Consider the following 19,121-nt stretch of genomic DNA (forward strand, 5'->3'; position numbering starts at 1 on the left):
GTAAGATTTAGCAACAGCTGAAGAAAGAACATGTGAAAGTCTCTTTGGATACCAGTGTACCTGTATTCACCATCTTAAAGCCTGTAGTGCTTCATTAACTATGAGATCCAGCCAAAGGCAGCTGGAGCTTCAGACAAAGGCAGAGGTGCACTGCACACTGTCATTCTCCTGTACTCCGCTGCACTGTCTTGTGCCCCATTGGAGTCAGAGGGCTCTGATCTTTTAGAAGATTCCAAGGAGATTACGGTTTGGGAGAAAGCACAACTAATTAAAAATTCAGATAATCCTAGTATCACAATTTAATAAAAAATTTAGTCTGTACTCTTGACGTTAGCCTAGCTAATCTGAAACAAGTATTGTCCAAAGTATCCACAGTATTTTTCATGCCTTTGTCTTCTTTCTCATACTTTTAACTTCCTTTGCCTAATTAAATCCTACCCATGTCTCAGGATTCTCCACAGTCTTCCTTGGATCCTCTGCTAACTGATTTCTCTTTCTCTAAAATCTTATATTTATATGTACATACACATGCATGCACATACACAACATCGTGTTGCTCTTTGTTTTTTATAGGCTAGTTTATTCCAGCTAGTCTATGAGCTTTTGATTTGGAGAACAATGCTACACATTTTGTTCAGCCCACTACAGAGCACAACCAGAGTTCTAGACAGAAATTGGTCTCCAAAACTACTTCATTACCCAGACAATATTTTTTACCCCTTCATTTTATTTTAAGCATAGGGTTAAAAATGGATGGGCTTTTCCTGAGCTCAGGCCACTGGGGATGGAAAAACAGTCTGGAAATCAGCCCATAAGAGTAAAAAGGGAGGCAGGAAGACTGCTTTGGATTAAAACGCTTCCTATAGGCAATTCACAGTGGGCACTGTTTATCTTTAATAGCAAAGAGTTGACCATTTATCAATTATGAATAAAATGTATCTCACTGGTAGAAAATATATTGTGCTTATCTAAGCTTGTTTTTTTCTGGACCACCCAAAACAGCCTGTAACTTGTATGATGCCAGTGGGAATGAGAGACAAGGTCCCTTGAGGCAGATACACAGGAAAGTCAGCTTGAGACACCTTCTCTAGCCTGAAAACCTTGATACCAGTCAGCTGGCTCAAGGTTACCTGCAACCTTAGCCTTTATAGAGCATATACCTTATCATTACATGATAATCTCAGGCTTATTTTCCTTTCTAAAGGTTTGAAAGTTGGAGTTCTTATGATTCCAGATAAAAATTTGAAGTAAGCCCTGCCAAGGGAAATATCAAATATGCTGTTTCGACATCAGAAGATTAAAATCAATGTTTCTCATGTTCCCTGAGACATTGTCAACAGCATAAAATTATCCCTTCCCTACTTTACACAAGGAAAATTTCTCAAGCTTGAGAAAACAGAGTTTTCTACCATGTGAAATATCATCAAAAAACAGGAACCCAAAGGCCTCTGCTTGATCTGAAAAACTATCAGGAGCGAGGTGTGACTGAACAAGACGGCTGGCATGCTACAACAGGCTCTAAAATGTGGGAGCAACTGGACCTGGTTGGGTGATTTATAGTCGGAAATCTGACCCGGGGCCTGTAGACCCCTGGTAGAGAGTTCAATAAAGATGCTCGAGAGTTTCAGCAGGTGAAAAGGGCGCTCCTCCTTCCGCACAACACCGAGAGCAAGCTCCTGGCAAAGTGGCAAGGCCCATACGCAGAAGTCTGGAGAATCGGTCCATTCGAGTAGGACGTCCTGTGCCCAGATAAACAAGAAAGAGAAAAAGGAGTCATCATGTCAACTGACGGAAAGCCTGGTGGGCACAGGAAGTGGTCTCGCTCGCCCAGATGGAGGAGACATGGATCTAATTTGCCAGGTCCGAGAGTGGCAGGCCCTAGGGATGTGCTCCTGCTAGATGGCCAGGACAGAGCACTGTTGGAAGGTGCTTTGGGAGGGATCAGCTCCTCTTTGTTGGGGAGGTCATAGGAAGTAGCCCACAGTGTCAAGAAAGGACCTAGGTGCAAAACTGAGAAGAGATTCCATGGGATCCCAAGAGATCCCAAGAAGATACCAGGAGGTAAAACAAACAGGAGAACCAAAAATTAAAAGAAGCCAAAGAACTCTAATATGAAATTAATTAACACTTAAAAGGTAGGTAAAAAGACTATTCAAGGTAGTTGTAAATCTCAATCATTTAGTATGGAAGGCCTTGCTTCAATCAAGAGTGTTTTGCATCTTAATGGATGTCATATATTCCAAACAATGTGCCCAAACAATTACCACTGTTCAGAAGACAGTGTGCTGACCTAGTCTGTCATCCTCAGAAATCTTAGTATTTTATTGTCTCTGATTCTGAAAAGCCCCCTCCGGCCATCTATGCCTTCCCAAAATAGTCCTCCAGCAGCTGGAGTTTAGTCACTTTCTCTGAGTATATATAACAACAAACCAGCTGGCATTGGAAAAGGGACAGAAATTACTTTTAGCATTATTATAAGGAGAAAAATATACGTGATACAGTCTGTCATATTTATATGAAAGCCACTGTTAACTTTTATTTTGTTAAAAAGAAAAAGACCTCAGAGTCTAGAAACCCCTTCAGGCATCAATTCTAAGCCTTCATTCCTGATAGGAGATTTTACTAAAGATGAAAGCTTTAGTTTAGATAATCCTTTTTTTTTTTTTGTACCAGGGATTGAACTTGGGACCTTGTGCTTTTGAGGCAGGCGGTGGCACCACTGAGCTAAATTCCTGGCTAGTTTAGATAATTCTTAAATACTCTCAGACTTAAAACAAAAATCTCTACATATTCCCATCACCGTTATTCACTTAGGATTTTGATAGCAACTTCTTACTCTCTGGTTTCCACATAGATAAATAAGTTAATTCCAAAAATAGGTGAGTGGCACCAACATATCCAAATTAGTAGCATCAACACGTCCCAGTGTGCTCTGTAACTATGAAGCCGATCAGCCAAACCTGTTGATACAAGCCATTGGCCTTTTACCTTTTTTTGGTACCAGGGATCAAACTCAGGACCTTGCGCTTTCGAGGCAGACGGTGGCACCACTGACCTAAATCCCTGGCCCAGGCTTTTTACTTTTAATTGGAGAACTGACTCTTCTCTTCATACTGAGGTGGTCCTCTGTCAGAAAATCTAGGGCAGGATTTCTTAAAGTGTGAGGGCAAGGCCATGCTGTTTAAAATGCAGATTCCTGGGCCTTACTTTAGAAATCTCTCTAGGTCTGGAGGTGAAAAGCTCCTCAGTTCATTCAGGACAATCACCTGCTCTGTTTACACCTGAACCCTTGCCCTGAGATCAGAGTTCTGTCCTTCAGGAAAGTCAAACGAGGAACTTCTCATTCCTGGACCCCTGATCTCACCACTGTCATGCTGATAATCCTGACTTAGTTATTATGCTCCACAGAGGAAGTCTAACTCAAGAATTAAGATTCACAGAAGCATAAATAGGGATACCAAATGTGATGCTATTCTAAAAATCAAGTAGCAGCCAAAATACGTGAGAAAACCACTGAATTGCACAGACAGCTAAGAAAAGTGTGAAACAGCTAAGAAAAATGTGAAAACAACTTTTTTTTTTTGCCTTTGTTTGTAGGAGTAGGCACTTTAGTGGGGCGTTGGAAGCAAAGACCAATCCCATTCTGTCTGTTTCCAAGCCTGGAAAGCTTTCGTGAACCGTTCTTCTTCCTAACACATTACTGATACACAGAGAAAAGCTCAAGGTATCACAAGTTAAAACTGATGGCTTTTTTTTTTCTTCATATTTTAGGTTCCATTAGAGAAAACTAAAAAAAATATCACTTCCAAAGTGACAATGTTATACATACACCATAATCCTCTGCAGTTGCATCATGCTACAGCTGTACAACTTGGTGAAGTGGAAAAAGCCACCCATGGCTTTGTCTGTGGTCTTTGAGGTAGGAACACTCGAATGACTGTTCTCACAGCTGTATCCACTTTATGGACACTAATCGGACGCCTGCTCTCCCACCTTACAGTCAAGAAGGAAGAAAAGCGGTGTAAACATACCAATGGCCGGGCCTCCTTGCCTCTTCTCTTCTAGGATGGCGGCCAGGTCCTTGGGCGTGGACTTATGATGCTGACTGGCTGGCTGCTGCTCCAACTCTGGACTCCTCACTTTCAAAAGTTGATTTGCCTTCTTGATCTTCTGACTGTACTGCCTCGCCATCATGAAGACACGGCTTTTGGTCTTATCGGTGCCATCCATACCAGGGTCAGTGTTCTCTGGGTCTGTGGGGGGCAGACTGCTGCTGACCAGATCATAGGGACTGTCGACAGGAGGCATCTCGCTGGCTGCGGAGAGCCGGCTGAAGCTCAGAAAGGAGCCTTCTGTGGAAATCAGGTCTTCCTCCGCTGGGCAGGTGGTCTGGCCAGGCCTGACAACCCTGGTCTTCACCGGTGTGAGGAATGCCTGGCTCTCGGGAAGGGAGAGTGTGGATGTGGTGTGCCCCGAGTCCCGGCTCAGCTCAGGGGCACTCTCAGCATGCAGCCTGCCGGGCACGTCATCTTTGCTCACAGGAAATGCTGCCAGGAGACGGTCTCTAGCTTTGTCCTCGTTTTTCTTGATGTAATTTTCTAGGTCATTCCAGATTTCATCAACCTCCTCAGACAGTTTATCAGACAGAGTCTTATTGGCTACGGACAGGTTACAGCTGGAAGAGTTATACAGCAAGTTCAAATAGTCACTGTCCGGAGGCCCCTGATGGTAAGGCCCGTCATCCTCGCTCAGCTGGAGGCTATCCTGGGACACAAACGGCTTCAGGCTGTCACAGCATGCAAAGTCGGCTTCCAGACCCAGGAAGGTGCTCCTTTTGGGCTGCTTTAGGCTGCTGCACTTGAAATCCAGTGATGGGTCTGGGAGCTGTATGGTGTCATAGACGTTCTCCTCCTCCACCTGGAGCTCCTGCGCGCTTGGGTTAGATGCCTCCTGGCTGCTGAGCACTCCATCTCTCCTTTGGTGTAGAGAGCTTGTGCTGTGGCCAGCTTGACTCTTTGAAAAGGCAAGCTCTGGGGTGCTCTTGGGGCGAGCCGAATCCCTGACTGATTTGAGGGGAGTAGATTGAGCTTCTTCTCGTTTAGCGACCATTAGCTTTAAGTCCTCATAACTTATGTTATCATAGACATGGTCTATATCATCAATTGTCAACTCTATAGCTGACCCAAAAGGAGTCACCCCATCCTGCCCCTCAGTGTGAAGACCATTCTGCAGTTCCCTCCGGGGGCTGTACTGAGAGCCGTTGCTGTCCCTAATTCTTATTTCAGGAGGGCATGTGTTGCTCTCACCAGCACTGCTGGCCCGTCGGACAATCCTGTGGCCAGTGCCTGAGGTCTCTGTGGACTCAATCTGTCCCATATGCCAGCTGCAAGGGCGACTCGAAGTGCTGCTCTCTTCACACAGCCTGACTGAATTCAAATCTGAGGAGGAAAAGGATGGCACAAACATCTGGTAGTCATCTTCATCATCATCGGTCTCCTTTGGGGTCCGGCGGTTGGGGAACAAGGCCTGCCTAATCTGGTGATCTGTCCAGATGTTTCTGATGGCGCCACCCCCGTGAAGCGCGTTGAGGATGGCAGCACTGCTGAGCTGACTGTTCCTCTGGGCAGGAGAAGGCCCTGTGGAAGTCAGCTGGGCAGAACCTTCCTCTCTAGAAACCTGAGAAAGACAGAAACAAGCCAATGAATTATATAACCATTGAGCAGCCATACAACTGGGGAATTTCTCCTGGGCCTGCATGTGGCCTCTGCCACTATACTGCTGTATTCTTAAAGAAAATCAGCAGAAGACAGTATTGATTTAAATTGAGTTGAAAAGCATTTCACATTTTTGGAAAAGGAGCAGAAAAGACAAGAATTAATATTTGTTTAGAAACGTGGCTATTGGCAATTGGCAGATAACCTCGAAAGTCAATATTCAAAATCACTCTGCAAATTAGATATTAGATTAATACAGTCTGCCAAAAAAAAATGTATACACACTTCAGCAGTTTCCTATATGGATAATAAATGTGTGGAAGCTAATTGCCACCACTTTGAGCATCTCTTGTAGTTGTAGAGGCCAAACGTAACTTGTATTAATCTCATGATGTCTCGATAAATTTAGTATTAAAATATTCATATACATTTTTCTTTTCCTGATGTACATTTTTTGGTGTATACTATACTTCTGTATAGTAAGGAAATATAGGTTCTTAAAGATTCAGTAACTTGCTCTACTTATTTGGTAGTAAGGGTAGGACTCAAATGCAAGTCTGACTCCAAAACTCTTGGCCCCAAGCAGGATGCCAACTAAATATAGGCAACTCTTAGATACTTCAAAGAAGTCTGGTGTGCACTTGGCAGATATTGATTGTATAAATGAATACACGTAGTGTCAAGGGCCGTGGTGTCTGGTTTCTATCTGAGTCTTTTTTTAAAAATTATTTTTTATTTTTTTTCTATCTATCTGAGTCTTTTTAAGGAGAGTTTGACTCGCAGGAGTCTTATCATGGTTTCCTGTATATCAGGAGCTGGGCAACTCCACCACAAATCCCAAGTGTTTCCTCAAATCAGCTGACCCACCATCAGCCTGACCAGCATTACCTCACTTTATAGATTCTAGGCAGAGCCCTTGTTGCAGGGTTATAATTTAATCCAGTGTTGAGCACTGTTATTTTTTGTTTCCCTTCGAAAAGGTAATGTTAGAATGTTAGGTTAAGTGACATTTGATTGCCTGTTAGGAAGTAAAATATGAGTGATGTTAATGATTTCTAAGCAAAGGAAACAATGGAGTGTTATTTATTTATAACATGGAACCTTTCTTGGTGGAGTGGATTACTGTGATACTATTTTGTAGATAGATTAACTTCAAAGAATTGAAAGGGTTAAGACTTGTTCAAATTAATGTGTACCAGGGACATATTTTCTGATGAAAACATCATGGTAGCCTATTGGAAATGTCAAATTATCAAGAATTTTTCATCACTTGTCAGTTATCTACCAGAAAAGGAAAAAGGGAGAGGATAAAAACAAAGTTTCACCCTAAATGCTATTTTTCTATTAAAACTTAAAAGAATTAATCATTTTATATATTTTTTCCCTCACATGTCACATACAATACTGGTAAGAAAATGTACTGCCTTGATATATCAGTTCCCTCCATCTTTTAGTAGCTCTTCTTTTTGCCTTACTGAAACGCTACTAGTATGTTTATAAAAATATTGGTACATGCTATGCCAGTTAATCTTGGTTGTCAACTTGGTTGGATTAAGAGGTTATGAAGGCACTGCCCTCATCAGTAGGCCAATGTGCTATGAGGAGGTAGGGCCTAGCTGGATGAAGTGGGTCATGAGGCTGTGGCCTTGGGGACAACCTCTGGTTCCTAGCTCCTTCTCCTGCTGTTTTCTGGCTGCCAGGAGGTGAGCAGCTTTCCTTTACCATATCCTTCTGTCATGATGTTTCTGCCTCACCACATGGCTAAAAGCAAGAAGCCAGTTGATCCTAATCTGAAACCATGAGTCAAGAATAAACCTTTCCTCCTCTAAGTTGTTTTTCTCAGGTAGTTGATCACACCAATGAAGGCTAACACCCTGTAACTGCTTTTTCAACAAAGTAAAATGAGTTAATATTCATCAGTTAAATTATGACAAAACACCTGGAAAGTGTACCAAAATAATTTTGTGTTTGTCACAATACCAAAAGTAATTGTTCTTAAGATCTTTCATTGTAGAATATTCCCAGATGTTCTGGAAAACTGAACTGTTAATATTGGAGTCTATTTTTAGTTAAATATTTTTGAAATGACCATGGTAGTATTTTGGAAGCTGGGTATTTACATTTAATAAACCATTAGGAGAACTGATGAAACTAAGACGTAATGAATATATTGGTCACAACACAGAAAGATGTAGTAATTTAGACATCACAATTTTACAAGAACCAAGGTGAACATTTTTTTCTGCTTTTCTCAGAATTAACACTATTTAATAATTTGATAATAGTTATCATTTATGGAACACTTGCTTTGTGCCAAACAATTATGAATTACACACTTTAAAATTATATTATCATATTTAATCTTTATAACAATTGCATAAACTAGGAAGTTAAATCCTGGTAAGGTTAAGCAACACCTATAGTCATACAGTTTATAAACAGCAGAAATGGATTTGCGTCCATGTCTTAGTCTGGGCTGATATATGAGTTTTACCCAACACACACACACACACACACACACACACACACACACACACACTTTCAGAAAATATTTTGGGAGAAATATTAAGTTATTATTAAGGACTATTTCTTATTATAAGCTGTTTCATTATGAGTAAATCTCCTGTCCCTGCTTTTACTATACATTCAGGACATTACTGTTAGGTGACAGAATTTTGCCACTAAAAAGAGCTCACTGGTGTTTTCTTTCTTGTCTTCTGATTTAGGAAGGCTTAATTGGTTCCCATATGAGCCTGGCTTGAACACTCTTGGAGAAAGTTTCAAGAAGCTCTTAATGTTGGAGCTCTAAAATTCCCTTAGTGGTGAAAGGGACTTGGCTCCACTATCCTACTTTGGATACCTTAGAGGGAAGGCACAGTCTTAGCTAATTGTCTCGTTGCTCAGACAAAATATCTGACACCCACAAGTTAGAAGAAAGGTTTATTTTAGCTCACAGTTTGTAGAGGTCTCAGTCCACATTTGGCTGGGTCCAAGACAGAGTGGCATGGCAGAAGGGCATTGCAGAAGAGAAACAGTAAATGGCAGGCAGAAGGCACCAAGCAGCAAGCAGCAGTCTGCCTTCCCTCTCTCCCTTGATTGGTGACACCTGCATCCAGGGTGGGGCTTCTGTTATCCACACCCAAAACTATACTTATTCCAATCAGTGGACTAATTTAGTACCACACACCTTTAATCCCAATATTACACACCCTAGATCTAGCCAGCTCCAAAAGGTACTACCTGTGAGAACATGAGGCTGTGGGGGGACATCCAGATACAAGCAATAACAGGTACCTTCTGGAATGACCCCATTTATGAAAACAAAAACTACAAAATCAAAGTCTTATGCTGTATTTTGGGTCAATGAATTAATGTTTATATCTTTCAAATTCTTCCAAAGAAAAATATATACTACCTGAAAAAATGTACATGCCCTGAGCCATAAAAAATCACTTTAACTTTTAACTTTAACTTTAAGACTGTGCTGACGTTTACATGTTCTATTGGTTTATTGGAAAGATAAGCCTTTATCAACAGGGCCAGTCTGGCCCTGGTATATGGAATTATGGAGAAAGATATTCAGAGCTACAACCTTATAGACACAGAACATTAAACAAGAAGCCACAGTTAGTTTTCTAAGGATGCTTAATTAAGCCAATTGATCAGCAGCCACATTGGAAGAATCACTCGGGTCAGGACACAGTATCTACTCTTTGCAGGTAATGAATTTGGATTTATATCTCACAAAAGGATAACTTTTTTTTTTTTTTGGCAGTGCTGGGGGTTGAACCCAGGACCTTAGGCATGGTAGGCAAGTGCTCTACCACTGAGCTACATCCATAAGTAAGACAGCCTTCTTATCCCTCCCTATCCTAGCCTTTTATCAGAGTAAAAACATCTGTAATTTGTATGGCAAGTTTCACTATACCACATATCATCACACCTCTTATACAAGCAGCAGGATCATATTCTTCATTGTAAATTTTTTTTTTTTTTTGAAGATGAGGTCTCGCTATGTTGCCCAGGCTGGTCTTGAACTCCTGGACCCAAATGATCCTCCTGCCTCAGCCTCCTGAGTAGCTGGTCTCCAGGTCTGTGTCATCATGCTTGGCTTAGGCCCATATTCTTAGAGGGGGCACCTCATCCTGTGACTGAAGGATAATGCTTTGAGAAGGGAGCTATACTTAGGAGTCAAGGGCTGGGGCTTCTGTGAACAAGGTAAGCTGGATTCCCCAGAGCTGTGCTTCCTAAGGTGAGGCACAGAGCAGAGGGACAAATACATGGTTGCTTTAGCTCTATGAAACAAAGAAGAGGAGGTAGGAAGTGCATAAGGTTGAGTCTTCCCTTAAATCAAATGTAAAACTTAAAAAATGTGAAACAAATATAAAATGTAAAATATAAAATTGCCAAAATGTAGTCAGTCTGCAGTGAAAATGCAGGCTGGAATAAGATGTACTGTAAAGGAAGAGCACTAAGACAAAGGAGGCCCACAATCAATGTGTTAAAAGCAACATGATCATGCTTACCTTTTGGATGTCTTGTGCTGTTTCTGCAAAACAAAAGATATTTGGTCTCAAGTTTGAGAATTAAAATGTACTTTGTGCATAAATAAGCACTAATGTTTTATAGGACTTATAAACTTATTTCTAATAATTGAAAACCAACAGAATTCTGGGGCCTTTGGACCTAATCTTCAAAAATTCCTCTCCATTATCCCAGTCATGTATCTTTGGCGATAGTAAGCTACAGTACATTATCTGAATCTCAAGTGTCCCTGAAAACAATGATCTACTCTATGTTACAAAGTTTCCAAATCTTCCAAACAAAAATATGTACTACCCGAAAGAAAAATGCTCATGCCATAAGCCATAAAAATTACACGAGGACAGGAGAATGCTTCTGTGGATTTTTAGACATTTTATTGGTTTTGACTGAATGATACAGCCGTATCAACAGGAACTCCTTCACTGTGGGCTAAGGAATACGCAAGTGAAATAGTGAGGACTATTACAGATATCTTGATTATGTGTGTCTTGTCTTTAAAAGCTGTATAGTTACGGAATAAAGCACTTCTCCTCCCATGTATCTCCTTCCCTAGGGGTAACTACTGTTAACAGTCTGATGTCCGTCTTTCTGGATCCTGATGCATTACACCCATCCCGCTGATGCACAGCAGTTGTTATTTAAATCAGCCTCCAATAGGAGGCTGCAAAAATGCAACACTGCATTTTGGCTAAATATTTATGGATACTCTTATTAGTAGATAGAAATCTACTTCATTCTTTCCAAAGCTGTAGAATTATTTCTTTATATGTACGGATATACCACAATTTATTTAACTATTTGTCACTAGATGGACATTTTATGTAGTGCTCTATTACAAATCCTGCAAAGATTACACATACACAGATCTGTCTACACTTGCATGGGGTGAGTACTTCTATACTGTTGGGTCAAGGGCAATGCCATTGCGAATTTAAATGGGCATCACTGAATTTTATTCCTGACAGGTTCACAAACTTACCCTTCTATAGCAGTTCTGTAGTGCCAAGCTCATAGCTTTCCCCATCCATTTATGTTACATAAATAGATGCTTTAAAAAAGTATAAACATGAGTGACCACTTAAAAATTTTATTGGTACTTTGTTTCTTTTCTAAGGCTGCCCAAGTATACTTGTGTGTATATATGTGTATCTGTATCTCTATGTGTTTGTATACATGTGTGTATATATATATATATGGATATACATTAAATGAGTCTTTTATCTCTTTTTGTTATATGAAATTTCTTTACATAATAGGGGTATTAATCTTTTGTGCCTGTCAGATATATTGCACATAATTTATGCCATTTGTCACATTGAAAAATGAGACAATTTTGCTTATAGGAGTTCATCTTTTTGTAATCCAATCACTGAACCTGTGAAACTGTAATTCATGTGACATTCTTTTTTGTGTGTGTATGGTTTGACTCGGAATGAATAAAAATGAAAAATGAAAAGATACTTAGGAACTTACCACCCGTCTTCAAAACTTTATGTGATCTTGAGGAAGGTTCTGGGAGGAAAATAAAACCAGCCTCATTTGCAGAACCAAATAAAATTTTTTTCTTTATAAATTACTAGTTTATATTAAATGAAATGAACTCTAGAAATTTCTTATCAAATTTACTTAAATTCCCATTGCTCATAAATATTTAGGGACAAGAAACTCACTGTCAGAAGGATAGGATAAATGTTAAGGAATTGGAAATCACATAACAGAAAGGCAAACTGCTACTCCTCCAACCTATCAACTAGTAAATCAACTTCCTTACCTATAAGCTGGTAACTTTCGATTTTATAAACTATGCCAGATGCCTGTCCCAAGCTTCTGACTCAACAAACTCTACACATCCAATTTCAGTGCACTGTGTTCTCCCCAAACCTGCTCCTTAATCTGTATTTCCTACTGGGTTATCATTGATCTTTCTCTCCCAAGGTAGTAACTGGCAATGTCCCAGTAGAACAATGTGTTCTAAAATTCTCCTGTTTTAATCTATCACAGTTTTGGGGGCCCCCAGTAGTATTTCACCTCAGTAACCAGTCTTTGAGTCCAAGCCTCCCTTGTCTATTCCTTAAGACTAGCATGGCAACTGCACCCCCCTCCCCCGGCCCCTGCCCAGGTCTCCCTGCCCACCTCATTCTCCCCATACTGTCAAGAGTTCTTTCTCTAGAAGGCAACTGTTCTCATAGTTCATGGCTTCCCATCCTCTGTGGCTTGCCAAGTTGAAAGCCTCTGCCTGGCCTGCTAGGTCTTCAAGGTCAAGCTCCTGTCTCATGTCTCCAGCTCATCTCCTTCTACTGTATCTGGCCCTGTCCAATCCGGCTCCCTCAGGTCCAGCTGGTGTACATAGCTGGCAGTAGGAGCTGCCTGTCCTCAGTTGTGCTGATGCAAGTCTCAGGGCCTTGGCATTATCATTCTGTCTCCTTCGCCTCTCAGCCCCAAATTCCACTGGAAGACCACTGGATAACTGGTCCTTCACACCATAAAGGTGTCATATATATATATGTAATGTATATATTTTAATATATATATAGTCTTTGTCTCTCTCTTTCCACTCTTCCCACCTCTGCTACAGCTCCATCACACAAACTGATATTTATTTCCACTTTCTGTCTCCTACAGTGAGCCCTCTGCAAACAGGAATCACATACATTATTTATTCTTGTATTCTTGTCCTCAGCAAGGCATGAAGTAGATGCTCAATAAGTACTGACTCAAATGGAATCAAGATCCAAGGGTAGGACAACACTTCGTGAGGTATGGTTTAGCAAATGTGTACTCTGATTTTAGGCGTTAATAATCCACTGTATGTGTCATACATAGGAAATGATATTCATTAGCAGTAACAAACAGGATTTATCTAACTGCATGCCAATGGCAAGATACTGGAGAAAGAAAAATTAGTAGATAGATATACTTTCTATTCATGGGAAAGACAGAGTTAAATGGGAGAGAGTTAAGTAGAAAAAGAACTTAAAAGTGTGGAAAGTTTTGTTTCAAAGCAGCCTCAGACGTACTCAGATTAGCAAGCTCTAAAACCAGACAGAAAATGTCTTTCTGTCCTCCTGAGAGGGACACTCACTTCTAGTGACCAATAATATTACATTGTCATCACAATATGCCATTTACCAGACTTCCTTCTCAGCCGATATGGCGCAGAACCTTCTTTCGAGCTGCAGAGCACTTTGGTCTCTCCCTCGGGGCTGTAACAGAATCCTGGATGGTCTGCAAAGGTGACACCGAAGGGCAGAGTGAGGGCTTCTGGGAAATCGATGGATTTGCTCTTTTTCATCAGACATGGATATGTTCCACCACCACCATAATTGGTATTGACTGTATCTCAAAACTTCTCACATACCCCGGGCTTCCAGGAGTGTGTGGGTAAAGTCCTTGAGCCCCTGACCTGCCTCTGTCTCTCTCCCCTCCTTCCCCTACCCCACGGCCTTCTGTTTCCATCCTTAGCAGAAGAAGCTGTCAATCATCAACTTTGCCTTCCCAGAAAGACAGTTCCCTTTATGTCTCTGTGGCAGGTGTCCTTCAGCAGTCACTCTTAATGTGTTCCAAGACATTATCCCTTTAAGCATCTGATGAAAGCTTTAGACTCTTACCAGGAAAGAAAACTGTGTTCAATTTCATTGAGTTATATCTTTCTACTCCACCTGAGCTGCACACAGATTTTGGATTGAGGCATTCTGATTAGAGGCCAAAGTATGCGGCCTGTCTTGTGATCATCTGCACCCTGAAGGCTCGGGGCAAGCACTCCAAGGACACAGGCATAAACACACTCAAGTTATGGCCCAGGTGCTTCAAGGGAGACTTGAGTTCAGACCCGAAGACCACACACAGTTCTGTGGCAGGTGAATTACCAAGTGAGGGCTCCTGGCCACGCCTGCACGGCTGAGCCAGGTCTAAATTTCCAGAAGGTCACTGTCTCCGGCCTGGCTGCTCTGGACTCAGCCTGGCATGACAGGTGCATGGAACAGTTTGGGGCACTTGGACCATCTTATCCATCTCCAGTGCTTGCTCAGAGCCTGGCAATAAGCAGATCATTCTGTGGAGCGGAGCTGTGGTTCCCACAGCAGCTGACTTCTCTAGATCTATGTCTTCCTCCTAATGTGCATCTGCCCACATGATGACTAAACCTCTCAGACAGCTCTTTAAAACTCTTAAGGCTATTTCCATGTTTCCATGGTATAAAATGTGGGGATTTAGAGAACACAGACTCGCCCTCTGATAGGGATTGCTCATCAGTTTCTCATATTTGCTGGATGGGAACCTGGAGCCACAGCTACAGTGGTGGGACTATGCTCTCATTTCTACCTTCCTGATGTTTCTTTTTTCTCCTGGAGGGTTAACACGTGACAGGCTGGAGGGTAAGGAAATCAATGTTTATACTTGAGAAAAGATTCCTTAAAAGTAAGGTATGTTGAAAGGTTTCAATTAGAAGTGTTGCCCACACTGGCCTAAAATCCCAGAGTGCTGAGATTACAGGCACGTGACACCATGCCTAGTTAGAAGTGTTTTAAACAAGTTTCCAGCAGATCCAGTGGTGAGTGGTTAAAACCATTGTTTTCTCTTTCTGTTCTCAAATTTGAGAAATAACAAAGTTGTTAGAAATGCTATTGAACAAGGTCTTATTTAATAAGAAGGACCTGACATATCTATGCTCTGATTGCTTTTATAAATTTAGAGATGGTTATAATTTTAGAATATGCTGCATTAAAAAAACCAGTAAGTATCGCATTATAGGGATATCTAGGGGCTAGGATGAAAGAGAAGCACTTTGCGGAGCCTTGTTTTTCAGTGGTGGAGGAGGTGGGCGACAGAGCTGATTCCAGAGGTGCATCTGACATTGTTAGCTGCTGCAGAAACCTAGACGTGTGGCCAGCCATCGAGTGATGCACAGATAAACCAGGAGAATTAATGCAGAAACAAACCAATGTAGTATTTGTAGGGATTATAATTTCTGCTCTGTTTGATAAAACAGTGAGTAGAGAGCTTTCAATTTCTTTTTTTTTTTGGCATCGGGGATCAAACTTGGGACCTTGTGCTTGCGAGGCAGGCAGCACAACCACTGAGCTAAATCCCCGGCCCCGAGCTTTCAATTTCTTACAACTGACATTTTATAAATTTTAAGATAGAAAAGGTGACAGATACAGTACAAGTAGGCAGTTACAGTTCAAATTATGGAAGGGAAACAAAACTTACGAATGGCATCCATTTCAAGTATTGCTTGCTTGGCCTGAAAGAGAGAAAGTGTAGATATAATTTCAATTATTAGTTTTCTTTTCTTTCTTTTTTTTTTTGGTACCGGGGATCGAACTCAGGTCCTTCTGCTTTTGAGGCAGGCGGCAGAACCACTGAGCTAAATCCTCGGCCCTAGTTGTCTTTTTTAAACTATCGATCCTGACATAGATCTTACCCCAACTAAATGGACTTTTAAAAGCTTTTAAAAACCCAATGTTTCTTTTAGGCATTAGTACATAGTTCAGGGGATCCAAACATATGTGTGCCTTCTTGGGGGTAGTGGATGTTGTCCAACTGGTATGCCAGAACTAAGAGTGTACCCCACCCAACCCCTGCAAAAATGAGATGGGGAGAGAGGCTGGTCCAAGCCCCACTGCTGATCAGGATCCACTGGGAAGCTTATTAAGAAGTGTAGATTCTTGCTATTCAACCATTGTCTACTGAATCGAAAACTCAAGGCATGGAGCCTGGGGCCTACACTGCCAACCTTCTCTGTGCCTTTGGGGAGCCCTTAGAACCACAGTCTTCCCTCTGTATTTATGGGGGAATGGACCCCTCCCTGCTCCCTGCCAAGGACCAAAACCCATGGATGCTCAAGTCCCTTTATAAAAGTGACATAATATTTGCATATAATTCACACACATCCTCTTGTAGACTTTAACTCATTTCTAGACCGTTTAGAATACCTAGCAGAATGTAAATACTATGTAAATAGTAGGGAATAATGACAAGAAAAATGTCTGTATGTGTTCAGTGAAGGCAGTCTCAGTGCTTTCCTCCTAATATTTCCGACCTCGGGTTGGCTGAATCTGCAGATGTGGAACCCGCAGACGGCACTGCAAGTGGGTTGGCAACCAGCTGCTGGAAGTTTGCACCGTTGCTCTCCTTCTCCCTAGTGCCATGTGGTTCTCATGTTAATGTATAAACTGCAAAAGTACTTACCTTTGCCTTATTCTCCGTTAATTTGGATACGAATTCAGTTTTGTTTTTTTTTTTTTAACCATATATAAGGAAATGTGCTAGCTTCAAGAAATTCCCTGGTATCTATAATCCTGTACTTTTTTCCCTAAATCTTGACGTTTAATCTAAAGAGTATTATTCCCATTTATTCCACTAGATGGCAGCCAAGGATCGTTATGGGATTGAACTGTAGCTTGGAAGAACTGGTGAGTGAAAACAGCTGTGTTGACATCATTAGCCCTATGATACATTTTTTTGATGTTTAAAATGTCCTATTATGCATTTCTTTGATTTCATAGAAATAAATGTCTTTAAAACTTCAATAATTTTAGAAATTATCCTATTAAAGATATATAAAAAGCTCAACAGAATTAATTTTGTTTAAATAAGATAGGAAATTATTATAACAGTGGATAAAGAATATTGAAATAAGTGTTTTCATCACTAGTGGGAACAAAATAATTGAGGAGCTCTTTGAGGTTAGACAGACCTGGGTTTGAATCTGGGTTCACTATGTCCTGGTTAAACTTGGGCAATTTACTTTATGTCTCTGAGTCCTCTGTTTTTCTCTAAAATGCGAAGAACAAGAATTCATAAAATGTTTTTCTGAGGATGAAATAAAAACATAAAGTCCTTAGCATAGTGTATATACTGTAACTTCAACATCTGTTTTTAGATTCTCAGTGCATCAGCCACTGGGTGAAAAGTGTAATTCGATTGAGCTGCATGAACTGTTTCAACACATAAAGGGGAAGCCCCCAGTAACACACACACCTGTGGGAGAAAGCGAAGGTATGTAAGCTAGTGCAGCTTTGTCATGGTCTGTAATCGCCTCTCAGAGCCTCTTTAAGCAATTCTGATTTTCCTAGCAGACTCGTGAACAATAGGTGGGGAATATCCCAGTGGCTCTTCCCTTGCCCAGAAGGGGATCCAGAGGCCCCAGGCCAGTGCACCAATGACAAACAGTGAAGAAACGAGGTGGCCTCTCCGCTGTTGCTCCCTTGCGATGGAATGGAATTGCTTCCCTCTGCACACACCTCGGCACACTCATTTCCTGAGTTCCTAACCACTGTAGGCAGTTCCTGAGCACCAGCCTCAAAGGCTTCTCAAAACAGAGGGCAAGACACGCTCGTCAGGTCTCAGTCCTCCTGTCTTTCCACCCGGTCCTACCGTCCTGACGATGACCCCATTTCTGCCCCACCTCCTTCCCCCTGGCTCCACCACTGAGAACCCCACCATCCGCGAGGCTAATCCCCCACCTCCTCACTTGTGTCCCTTGGCCAATTTATCTCTAATTACCTCTTCCTCCACTCCAGTCCTGCCTGTTTCCCCTCTCCACTTACTTGGAAATCTTGCTCTGTCACTGTAGCTATCAGTCACACCCACCCTCCTTGGGCCTGGGGACCTTCCCTTCCCAGCCCTGGAAGAACCTGCATGTGCCACAGTCTCTCATCCACAGCTGCTAGCACATTCTGAAATGGCATCAGGTGCGTGAGGGGGCTGGCCTCAGCTGGGCCTCTGGTGCTTTTCATGAAGGATCTGTCACCGCTAGTGATGACCCCATTTCCTTCTGCAATGGTTCTGAACCTTCCCACTTTCTTTCCCCCAGGAGCCCACCCCATTCCTGCCTCAGCCCCGCAGATGACTTCACCATGGCCACCAGTGACTCCAGTTCTTCATGCTTCCCCTGGCCCTTCCATGTTCTTTTGCCTTCTCTCCCTGCTGGGAAGATGTCCCACCCTTTCCAAGATACTCCGAGCACTGACCCTGCTGCCGCCTCCTGCCAGGTGTCATTTGAACTCACAGCTCTCCTCCATCTTGGGGCCTTGGCTTCCTTCTCCTCTCAACAGCCCACTTACCCACAACGCTATTTTTTTTTGGTACCAGGGATCACAATGCTATTTTTTACCAAGACAGAAAATATTGCTTTGATCCGGTCTCTCCCCAAACTACCACCATTTTTCTTTTTTGAATTTTGTGAAAAGAAAAAATAAGTTTGTACCAGCTTGATCTTCATGTCCCCCTTGCTCTTCAATCCACTGCAATCCCTCTGCTTCCCATTCGAATCGCTTCTGCAAGGCTCTTCCTCCCTGCGACACTGGCCCTTCTCCTCTGGGTTCCTCACCACCTCCTTGCCCCCTCTCTTTGGCAGCTCTCCCAGTGCCCCTCCTCCTGCAGATCCCTTGTCGGAGCTCCCCGGGGTCTTTCTTTCCTTTTTACATACTTGTGGGCCATGCTGTCAAACCGCAGGGCTTCTTCCCTTACGGTCTCTCCTGATCCTTGGCTCCCAGAACCTGAATTTCCACCTGCAGAGGCCCCGCCCCGCCCAGGCTCCTCAACCCCATCAAACCGGTTCCACCCCCTGCTCCCAGCCTCTCTGGGTGCCACTCCTGACTCACGTGCCTGGGCCACAGCCTGTTCCCTCTGTCTCTGGCCCACGTCTTGCAGCTGTTCCCTCTGTTGCGCAGGCTCCTTGGCGAGGGCCCTTCGCTCTGTATCTCTTACCACACAGACTCCCTGGGGCTGCATCCCAAGCCTCCCCCGCAGCAGCCGCCTCTGCCTACCTTCCCAGCACCCCAGGAACCAGTGGAAAGGGTGCTCCTCCCATCACGCTTCTGTTTTTGTTTACCCTCTTCTTTCAGCCTCGGTTTCCTT

The 19,121-nt window shown here is 42.4% G+C and overlaps 1 protein-coding gene across 11 annotated transcripts in view; it reads right to left on the minus strand.

Annotated features, from left to right (window-relative positions):
• Plekhg1 (pleckstrin homology and RhoGEF domain containing G1) overlaps positions 1 to 19,121 on the minus strand; it is a 256,733-nt gene that overhangs the window by 13,827 nt on the left and 223,785 nt on the right. For all 11 annotated transcript variants that reach the window (XM_087193459.1, XM_087193458.1, XM_004856881.3 and 8 more), the window contains 5 exons: positions 15,468 to 15,501; positions 13,389 to 13,484; positions 11,733 to 11,771; positions 10,241 to 10,263; positions 4,032 to 5,676 (listed from right to left, as the gene is read on the minus strand). In XM_087193459.1, the coding sequence (XP_087049585.1) occupies positions 4,032 to 5,676; positions 10,241 to 10,263; positions 11,733 to 11,771; positions 13,389 to 13,484; positions 15,468 to 15,501 (1,837 nt within the window). The remainder of the gene's footprint in view (positions 1 to 4,031; positions 5,677 to 10,240; positions 10,264 to 11,732; positions 11,772 to 13,388; positions 13,485 to 15,467; positions 15,502 to 19,121) is intronic.

This window comes from Heterocephalus glaber, unplaced genomic scaffold, assembly GCF_053883595.1.
Source record: "Heterocephalus glaber isolate CG9 unplaced genomic scaffold, H.glaber_assembly_v1.0 deba00001593, whole genome shotgun sequence".
In the NCBI taxonomy this organism is placed as follows: Eukaryota; Metazoa; Chordata; class Mammalia; order Rodentia; family Bathyergidae; genus Heterocephalus; species Heterocephalus glaber.